At 40.4% G+C, this 9,078-nt stretch overlaps 1 protein-coding gene across 3 annotated transcripts in view; it reads right to left on the minus strand.

Moving 5' to 3' along the window:
* The window catches only part of LOC108750301 (fat-like cadherin-related tumor suppressor homolog), a 52,640-nt gene that overhangs the window by 13,104 nt on the left and 30,458 nt on the right, over window positions 1–9,078 (minus strand). For all 3 annotated transcript variants that reach the window (XM_018489666.1, XM_018489665.1, XM_018489662.1), the window contains exons 4-9: window positions 5,125–5,277; window positions 3,811–4,024; window positions 2,012–3,572; window positions 1,101–1,671; window positions 826–997; window positions 522–746 (exon numbers count right to left, since the gene is read on the minus strand). In XM_018489666.1, the coding sequence (XP_018345168.1) occupies window positions 522–746; window positions 826–997; window positions 1,101–1,671; window positions 2,012–3,572; window positions 3,811–4,024; window positions 5,125–5,277 (2,896 nt within the window). The remainder of the gene's footprint in view (window positions 1–521; window positions 747–825; window positions 998–1,100; window positions 1,672–2,011; window positions 3,573–3,810; window positions 4,025–5,124; window positions 5,278–9,078) is intronic.

Genomic DNA, 9,078 nt, shown 5'->3' on the forward strand with positions numbered 1-9,078 from the left:
TTTAATGATTAATATTATAACAAATTAAAAATATTATATTTCTTTCCCCATTTTCCCCTAATTTCACCAATATTGTTATGCGATTAGAACTTAGTAACCAACTACCATAATGCAGCAAAACTGACGAGTTTACTAAGTATAGCCATACTAGCAGTATATCATAAGAAATCCTTCTGTAGTTTGAATAGTGTAAGTCCCATAGCCAAGTTATGAAATAAAAACGGGAATGTTTTACGAATCCGGTCCAACCGTCTGATCAATGTAATATTCACTGTAAGGTTTATATCTTTAATTAAAAGCTCTGAATATGGAACGTTTTCATTGTTGTCGACCAAGAAAATCTTTAAATAAACTTGGTTTGATATTTCTTGCTGCGCAATTAATAAGAAATAATAACATCGCCAATTCTTATACGTTTCTATTTTGTCACTGTACCATACAATTTTACAACGTTATGCTATCTCATACGAAATTATCTGATAGGGCATGCCTGAGAATCTCGTGTTGCGTATTTTACTTACCCGTATTGAAGTCCAGGGCAAACTCCTCAAAATCATTACCCTTAGTAATGCTGTATATGAGTTTGCGATTTAGAGGTGACTCAGCTTGAATGGATAACGCCAGAGGTGAATGCACTTCTATACTCTCGAGCACGCTATCCGTATAGAATTGCTTGTCAAATACCGGCATCGAACGATCTATCACCTTCACGTTGACTGGCACCTCAATGGAGCAAGGCGTTATTCCTGCAATCATATTTAGAAGCTCATTTAAAACGGGATCAAGCGGAAAGCGAGTTATTGACTTTGGATTTAACGAACTTACCGCCGTCGTACGCGGCGATCGTAAGCTGGTATTCGCGATTGTGACCTTCGAGGTTCTGCTTTAATGATATTTCACCGGTTTTCCGGCACACCTTGAAGAGTTCCCCGTGACCCTTTTTCAATTCATATCTCACTTCGCCATTATCGCCACTATCCATGTCTACCGCATGAACCTGTATGATAATAAAAACATTTGGTATCCGTATATACAAAATTTAACCAAAGGTAAGATTGAAAAAAAAAAAATATTATTCATGTATTAAGAAATCTCTCTACCTTTGTGATGATGTCGCCTTTTTGAGCGTCGACAGAAACTACAGCATAGTAAGGTAAATTAACGAACATTGGACAATTGTCGTTGATGTCAAGTATAGTGACGTTCACTATGACGTGAGCTACCCTGGGCTTCTCTCGATCCGGCGGATGGCTTTTCGCCTCGACGATTAATTCGTAGTGATCGCACACTTCTCGATCGAATCGTATGCCGTTGGTCCTGATCGCTCCGGAGGTTGGTCCGATGACAAACATGTCGGTGGGATTAAGAATGCTGAATATAATGTGCTCATTCAATGAACTACCAAGGACGTTTACTACCACTACGGTTGCAATCTTCGTGGAGTTCTCCAAGATGGCACCTTCATAGACATTCTTTTGGAAAATCAAACCGGAATTCTCCGATTTTTCTACTATCACGTTCACCTGCGCCACGCTCGAGTACTTGCCGTCTGACACTCGCACGTGGAGAAGATAGTTCTTCTTCATACGATCGGGATTATGGACCGTAATAATGCCGCTCTGGGCATCTATATCAAAGGTATGAGCCTTATTCCCATCGATGATGTCATATCTAGATAAGTATAAAACGCATTATTCATCAAGTAAGTCAGATGCAAAAAGTAAAATATTTAGACTAACTAGAGAATATCGATAATGTAATAAAAATGACGGATTAATTAATTCAAATCTACCGTAGTCGAAAATGTTATGATTTTGAAAAAGTGTGATTATAAAAATATATTTTTTTAAATCCGCCAATTTGAAATTTACCTTTCCAATAATATAAACAGTGCAACGAATGTAGTCATTATTATAAATTATAAACTAAGAGTGCATTTAATACTAAATACAAAACAAGGATCTTGACAGCTAGAAAGCTGTCAAGCCACTGATGTTTCAGCAGCACGTACCTCAACGCGGCTCCCTCGGAGCTGTCAGGATCCACGGCGTTCACCCGAGTGACGGCAACGTTCTTATACGTCGGGAGCAGAAGCGTGACATTATAATCAGTCTTGGAGAACTTGGGCGGACAATCGTTAACATCTGTCACAGCTATCATCACTTTGGCAGTGGTCTCGGATGAGAGCTTCGGCTTGCCTAAATCTGAGACCTTTACGTGAAACGAGAACATCGGTATAGTCTCGTGGTCTAGCAGCATGACTGTGCGTATGGCACCGGTGCTGGAATCTATGTGGAAGTACTTTCGCGGTAGATCCTCGACAATATCATAATTAAGCAGCGCGTTTAACTCGGAATCCGCATCTTCGGCCTTGATGACTAACGGTGCGCTCGTGTTGGTCAACACGAGGGAACCGATGCTCGCACCTTCGCTGATTTCCCCGCTGTACTGAGCCTGCAGGAAACGCGGCGCGTTGTCATTCCTGTCGAGCACGTGAACGATGACATTGCAGGTGGCCGAAGCACCGGCCATGTTTGTAGCCGACACCGTCAAATTGAAGAATTTAGTTTTCTCGTAGTCCAGCTCATTCTTGATGACTATCACGCCGGTGCTCGGATTCACGAAGAAGGTGTCGTCGCGATTGCCGCGCACGATCTCGAACTGTAACGACGACGTACTCCGCGCCTCCACGTGTTTCACGTACGTGCCAAGCTGTTGGTTCTCATATATCTCCGCGGACAGCTCCTTTTGAATGAAGCGGGGCGACGCGTTGTCCGCCATTGTCACCATCACATGTACCGGCACGGTGTTCGCCAACGCGGGAGAACCGTGATCGGTCGCCTTCACGAGAAGGATGTACTCGGAGGAGATGCTGAGGTCGAGCTCGCGTGCGACGCGGATAAAACCGAGATCCGGATCGATGGTGAACACATTGCCGACATTCCCGGACGTGATCGAGTACGTAATCTTGGCGTTCTCTCCACGATCCCGATCGATCGCACATACCTGTACCACCGCTGTTCCAATTGGCGAGCTCTCGTATACCTTTCCCTGAATGATCTCGCTGATAAACTCGGGCGCGTGATCGTTGTGGTCGTGCACGGTGACGATTACTCGAGCGTAGTTGCGCTTGGCTGGCGTGCCCTGATCCTTGACCATCACCGTCAGCACGTGCTCCTCGATGGTCTCCCGATCGAGAGGCTCGTTCAACGTAACCGAACCCAAAACCGAGTCCACGTGGAAGATCTCAAGTGAGGCCTGAGTCTGTGCCGCGTGCAGGCTGTAGAAGACCTTCTTATCCTCGTCCTCATCGGTCGCGTGCAATTGCAGGATTCTCTCGCCCTTCTCGACATTCTCTGAGATGTCGACGCGATATGTGGTCTCGGTAAACTCTGGTCGGTGATCGTTGATGTCGATCACTGTAACGAGTAGCTGCGTCAGCGTCGTGTGCACGCCGTCGGTTACGCCGATCGTAAGATTGTAAAAATTTTGGGTCTCCCAATCCAGCTTCTTTGCAAGCAGCACGTTACCATTGTCGCGACCGATGAAGAACTCGTCGCGCTTGTCGCCGTCTAAAATGTGTCGATAAAAAATTCAGGATGACTTTTGTGATCTCTAGCATTTAATCCCATAGTAGATACGGGACTTTCTGCATCTTTATCTAAAGGATGCACGGAATATTAATCTTGATCAGTCTTTATTTAATTATAAAGAAAATAATGAAACTGATATATAATGTTAGGAGTGTAGGAAACATGTTAAAGTCCTTATGTTAAAATAATCACGCGAATAATGTGTATCTCTTCTTACCTAAAATATCGTACCACAGGGAATCACCGTCTTTGTCATTGGCTTGAACGAGGGCGACTAAAAAGCCCACTTCGTCGCTCTCCGTGATTCCTACGCTTTGATTGTTTGTTTTGAATACTGGAGGGTTCTCCGATTCCTTCGGCGCTTCCACAACTTGAACAGAAACTCGGGTCTGATGACTACGCTGAGGCTCGCCGTGATCGGTTGCTCGTATCTGCAGAATATACAGAACGTAGAAATTCCCATTCAAATCGAGTTTACATTGTAGAAATACCGGATATGAATACGAGTATGGTACATTATAAAGTCAGAACCTAAGATCCAACGTGATGTAATATAATGCAAATTTACTGCAATTTCTTCTTGCCTCAACATTTTTTCTTTACGCTCCAATTGTTACACAATTTAATACTGCTTTACTTAGTGACAAACAATTGAAGAGTTCTTTTTTCAGAAACTAAAAAGAATCATACATAAACAAGTCTAAAAAGTTAAATGTTTAAAAAACAAAAAACTTTTTATCTTTAAACCGTTCTTTGTGTAAATATAATAATTTTCCTCCAAATATATAAGTATAAGATCAAAATTTAAGTTTTCAAATTTTAAGTTTTAATCGATATTTTGAGGACTCGTATAAAAAAGAAAAATTAAAATCCTCTGGACTTGTTCGATTTTTGCGAAAGTTTTATATTTATCACCTATTTATCTTATAATGTATTACATTTATCTTTTTTATAACATTAATAAAATTATCAGCGCTTGCTAAACTACTTTACCTCTTGTTTATAAAAGAACTTGTTTTATTTTTATCGGAAAAGCTATGAACGACTACTTTCGTTCTTGTAAAATGAAATGAACTCTTATATTTTTTATTTGAATCTTGTCAGAAAATTGTTTACGATACTGATAGAAAACGGTTTGGTGCCACAACCCAGGTATTAAAAAAAATGGATTTATTTGGTTTTTTGTAGAAAAAATACTTTCAATTATGTATCATATTTTACCTACTATTTTATCTTTATGCTTAAAGATTCTTTTTCACGACAGGAACATGTCGCGGTCATAACAGTCTGTAAAATTCGGATTTTGCGTGAGTATCAGTAGACAATTATTTTACGTTATATATATAATAGTAATTTATATGAGAGAGAGAGAGAGAGAGAGAGAGAGAGAGAGAGAGAGAGATTACTCTGAAATTTTGCTTTCTGTTTTTAATTACATAGAAATAGATGACATTCCCTATCTCTCATGAAAAAAAAAACAGTTATTTATACCAGTAAAGTATTTTTAATTAACAAAAAAAAGTCCGATTACCATCATTTCATATTCTTGACCAGCCTCGAATCCACGCTGAGAGTACACCATCCCCGTGGTGGGATGAATTTTAAATTTGCCTTTTCCCCGACCGCCTTTGATGCTATATTGGATTCTCCCGTTGTCATCAATATCTTGGTCGTGTGCAAGAACCTAAACGCAAATTTTGAGAATTATTTTACTGCCATCACCTTACGATAACCCATCTACTACGAGACGAAAAGTTCAGCACGAAAAAAACGTTAGTATGCTTCGTACAATCTATAATCGAAAGAATGCTGCGAACAAGAATTAACGTATTCGATTTCGAATTAACGAAAATTATGTAAATAATAATTAACGTCGTTTAACATAAACATTTCTATGGAAAAAAAAAACAACAAAAAAACGTAAATGCTCGTATCAGCGCACAAGTATCTCTTTAAAAAAAAAAATCTTACTCTCTTTTAACTAAAGACTGACATTTCCAATAAGAGAAGGAATTTTATTTTTGGTCGAAGCGAATCTTAATACTTAATATTTATATATGTAAATTTACAAATTAGGTACATGTTACCTCCGAATCTATATATAAATATTATTAGATGCCAATATAAGATCCACTTCAACCGAAAGTAGAATTCTTTTCTCTTATCGATCTAATCTTCCATTTAAAATTGCTTGGAAGACACTTCTTTCTATACAATCCTCTAAACGCAAAATGCATATACAGGCTCGCGAGACACAGAGATAGATGCAGCTTGCGCAATTACGTTCCTTACGGCGTCCTGGAAAATAATGAGCCTTCGATCGAAGCGCAAGTGTGGCATAATCCGCATGCGGTACATTGAGAAAGAGCTAAGACCGTCGTGATAGCAAAATGCAGCAGGCTCCTTCAGTTTACTGCGGCTGTGCCTTAAGCGTGCTAACGATCGCGATCGCGGGGTGCCGCAGATCCTAGAGAACGGTAGAGCCGAGCGGAAACTGTTGTGGTGCATGCACGCTCCCGCGAGTACATTCGCGTGTTATCCTCTCGGTGAAAACAGACGAGTCCAGCGTGTACGCGGAAAAAATATAGTTGTCTATGCATTAGCTTCCGGTTGCTTCTCCGGTTGTATCTCACGTTCTTTCCACGAGTAAACATTTTTCTCCCCTGTACACCGCCGGCTCGTTTCTTGCTGCACCAGTAAGGCGATTGCGTTTCTCCTTCCGGCATCTTCCTCAGCGCGGAAAAACGGGCAATCAAGGCGCGATAAATTTGACTAATTACTTGTCTGAGACTCAAGCTGCGCGAAAGGCGTTGAGTCCGTGTCTTGAAGTCTCTCTTGAGCGCTGCTGGCTGGTTCTTGGTATTCTACATACGCATCTTCGCAGCATGCCACCGTGCCTGCGTTATTCGCAATCATTTTCAAACTCTTCTCGGCACGCGAAATGATACGCAGATCACAATCCACGATAACTCGTTCCACCCTATTTCTCTTCAGTCGCGCGAAAAATTTCGTAAACGCGACCGATCCTTGCTAACCGTAAGATCCTGATGTGCAATTATTAGTAGCGATAAGATAACGGAACATTCTCAGGCGGCAGTTTCGCATCGTACGATAAGGCAACATTCAGGAGCGCAATACACATAGACGAGCACAAGAGAGAGAGAGAGAGAGAGAGAGAGAGAGAGAGAGAGAGAGAGAGACATGAATTATCGGATAAAGAGAGAAGGAGATGCGAAGAGCAGGAACTGAGAGATAGATAAGACGCGCGAGGGTGAAAAGGGGTGCAGCCAAGAATGCCATGTTATATGTATATACATATAATACATAAAGACTGTGCGCGAGATAGGATAAGACATTCAATTAACCCTCGAATGGTCGCGCGCGAAAGCTTGATTATCATATAAAGAGTTGTATAAATGTCCATCCTTATAATTGCCGACTTTATTGGCTACAGTCAGCTTCCGGAAGTAATTCGATTACGCGCGACCAATCGAGGTGCGATCGATTAAGTGCGTGTACACGCAAGTGATCCGTCCTATCGACGGGCACAGAGCAGTAGCAGGAGAGAAAAAGATACATGTGAAACATAAACATGCACGGAAAGAACGAATTTGCTTGAAGTGCCTAAAAATTCAGCTAGGTAGAAATCTGAAAAGAATTTTGTTGGAAAATTCAAAGACAATTACGTAGAAGTCTCAAGTAGAAACCCTCAACTGAGAGTTTGGACATTCAGTAGTCTGCATGAGACAAAAATATGGCGGCATTGTAGACTATATAAAACTTGTGGAAGTCTATATACTCAGTCAATGAAAACTCATTGCCACCATATTCGTCTCGAGTGTGATGCGAGCAATGCGAAGAGTTTTGACATTCCAGCAATCAGCTTGAGCGTTTCACATCATTATTTTGATGATACCTAATAAAATTATTTTCAGATCTGTATCTAGCTAAGTTTGGAGATGCCTCAGCAAAAACTGTTCTTTGCGTGTGAATGAAAACGTACAATTGGCATAAAAGCGCTCGTGAATCAACGCAAGTGGCCCGAGTAAAAATGAAATAATCCGGCCAGTCCCGCATAACGAAATATAATATAGAAACTATACAAGAGCTATTGTATGCTCGCGCGCCAGGCGTTTATTTTACGTGCCAAGGTGTCCTTACCCTGAAGATACGATCTCCTGACAAGGTGTCGGGGCTAAATGTCTCCCAAGTCCCATTCTCTAGTAACGTATCGATCGAAAGGTCGAACTCCCGCGAGCGGTTCCTCGATTTCTGTCGAGAACCAGAGACGACAGCTTTTAGCCTCAGGACTGTTTCCATCGACCGAGCGATTCGAATCTTTTTTCCTCTCCCCATCCCCGACGGTTATACGTGTCTGCGCTTTCGATCGTTTATCCTCGTTATCCTTCTTCCTACCCGCGACGACGTCGCCGATTTCGCATCGCCCGAGAAAAACTTGAAGCCCATTCAAGTTTCCGACGTAATAAAGCCGCGCGAAAACCTTAACACTTTGCGGTGCTCCACATTCTTTTAGATAGAAAGGTCTGATATTTTTGCATAATTACTTTCACACGTGTTTTCACTTCACATCGGCATGATATTGCTTTTTCCGTGTCACATACAATAATCGCAAATATTAATTAATATGTACTTCGTGCGTTTTAATTTATAACTTTTTTTTAATTCCTTTTTTTTTATAAACGAGATTAGCAGGTAAGATTTTCCTAACGCAAAGTTGATCCTTTTGCTTCAAAAAATTCATTCTTTGTATTTTTCAGAACACCGTGTCGCAATAAAAAGCATTTTTCCCCGCGTTTTTCTGTCTCGTCGTAACACGACGCGGATTAAACACATTACGGACATGTATGGTATATAGCTGTGAACATATAACGTTAATATTTATGTCATCTGTGTGTGCGCGTGCATGAGGACCGGACCGACTGTAATAAAAATTAGCATGTTTTACACGCACTCTCCGTATCAGTTAAGACAAACTTTGCATTTTTAATTATCTCTCTACGACAATTAGTGTCCATTTCCATCAATGTAGATTTGTAGATTAACTTTAATTGGGGTTTAATTTACTCTTTATCTTTTTCAAATTCTTGAAAGAACTATAGAAAGATAACAGGTAAGTTAAACCACGATTAAAGTGTTGTATTGATAGAATGGACATTAATCAAATACAAATTAAAAAGACTTTTTCTTCTTGCTGTTACTACGTGACAAATCTTGCGATCGTGCCTAATTGCACTGATGGATTCACGGGGGGAGGGGAGGGGGGGGAGGAGAATCATGGGACCCACACCTCTTAGAATCTTCATTTTTTTAAATATTTATAATAATTATGTTATATATATTTTTAATATTTTTGAAATGCTTCATCCCAATTTTGATATTTCAAAAGTATTTTTTAATTTAAGAAACTCGTAGACATAAAAAACATAGATGTTAATCATTCTTTGTGTTAATTTAATTAAAAATA

Source organism: Trachymyrmex septentrionalis, unplaced genomic scaffold (assembly GCF_001594115.1).
Source record: "Trachymyrmex septentrionalis isolate Tsep2-gDNA-1 unplaced genomic scaffold, Tsep1.0 scaffold35, whole genome shotgun sequence".
Taxonomy (NCBI): Eukaryota; Metazoa; Arthropoda; class Insecta; order Hymenoptera; family Formicidae; genus Trachymyrmex; species Trachymyrmex septentrionalis.